Here is a 1,710-nt window from a genome sequence, read left to right on the forward strand (position 1 = left end):
CATAATAACCGTTAGGCCCTGTTTTTCTCCACAATAAAAGGACCTTCCCAAGCTTCGACGACTTGCCTCGACGACGGGTCATCCAATTTTCTTGAAGTACCCAATCTCCTCGGCTGGAATGTTCACCGATTTAAGCGTTCTTGTCATAACTTTTTTGACACTCTGTTGATACTTTTCCAAATGCCGGAGTGCCTCTTCTCTCGCCTTTCATCAATGAATTGTTTCGGGAAGACAAAATTCTTCATTATCATCGAAATGACATTTTCGGTTCGGTGGGGGCCATGAGTTCGGTTAGCAAAATTGCTTCGTCCCATGCGCGGAGAGAAAGGAGTCATTCTGTAAAAGTTTTGGGTGTGTCTTACGGTATGCCCACAAAACAATTTGGTAATTCCTGTACCCATTTTCCTTTTGCTTCTTTAAAAGCTGCCTTTTCAAATTGGCTAGGAAAGACTTGTTAGTTGCTTTGACTTGTCCATTCGCTGTGGATGGTAAGGAGCCAAAAATTATGTTGAATTTTGAAGGTGTCGTAATCGAATTGGTGAATTTCATCGAATCAAACCGCTTTCCATTATCAAATACAATGATCGGCGGGTATTCCATATCGACATATGATATCTCTCCAAATGAATTGTTTGACTTTGGAGGATGGAGTCTGCGACGAGTGGAATCGCCTCAACCCACTTTTTGAAATAATCGATGGTCGCAAGAAGGAATCGGAAATTTCACGGTGCTTTGGGCAAAGGTCCAACAATATCTAGACCCCATTTAGCAAATGACCAAGAACTCAGAACTGGAAACAATTCATTGGCTGGTAGATGGTTTGAGTTCGCATGCATTTGACATTGTACACAAGTTTGACTGTATAACTTAGCTTGTTTCTGCATTCCATGCCACCAATATCCCTGAGTGAGTGCTCTATGTGCCATACTATGCCCTCCAATATGATTGCCGCAAATGCCCTGATGCAACTCTTCTAGAATAAAGTGACCTTGTTTAGATGTAAGACAACGGAGCAACGGAGATAAATTATGCTTCCTATATAACTGGATCTGTCCTGCCAATGGAAGAATGGAAAACTTGAATGATGTCCGGAGTATGTAATCAACAAGTTTCTTGTCTTCAGGGAGAGTCTGGTGTTGCAAGTACTCTATGTAAGGAATGCGCCAATCATTCATACTGGGAATATGCTCTACATCTATTAGGGATTGTTGTTGGTCAGGATCTAGCGTTTCATCATGGTCCGGACTAGACATTTCACTGTCAATGTCATCCCTAGTGATTTCTACTTCCCCGCGAATCCTTTTCTTTGACCGGACTGCATAAGAGGCTTGTCAGAGTACAATACTTGTAGTGCTAAACATTCATCAACATATATTTTTCTGTGGTTGAGAGTGGTGAAGTCGATGCTTGGTTGCTCCTGATATTCAACTTGTATCGTCCGTGCTTCCTTGTAATTTGTAGCTGCTGAAAGATAAGCTAAAGCATCTGCATGCCTCACATCATGTCTTGATTTCTTTGTGATAGATACAGATCTTAATCTTCTTGCTAAAGAATGAATAACATCTAGATACGCGGACATTCTTTCACCCTTAGCTCTATATATACCTCCAAATTTGTTGGTGATTAATTTGGAGTCTGTGAAAATGGCAATATCAGTCGCCCCCAAATCAATAGTTGTCTTCATACCGAAAATTGTTGCTTCATATTCCT

General features: G+C 41.1%; 1 protein-coding gene across 1 annotated transcript; it reads right to left on the bottom strand.

Annotated features, from left to right (window-relative positions):
* Window positions 1-722: 722 nt before the first annotated feature.
* Window positions 723-1,253, bottom strand: LOC147508608 (uncharacterized). Its single transcript, XM_086597422.1, has one exon. The coding sequence runs from the start codon at window positions 1,251-1,253 to the stop codon at window positions 723-725; it is 531 nt and encodes a 176-aa protein (XP_086453548.1).
* Window positions 1,254-1,710: the final 457 nt, after the last annotated feature.

The sequence above is a fragment of the Coptis chinensis genome, chromosome 3, assembly GCF_015680905.1.
Source record: "Coptis chinensis isolate HL-2020 chromosome 3, ASM1568090v1, whole genome shotgun sequence".
NCBI classification, from domain to species: domain Eukaryota; kingdom Viridiplantae; phylum Streptophyta; class Magnoliopsida; order Ranunculales; family Ranunculaceae; genus Coptis; species Coptis chinensis.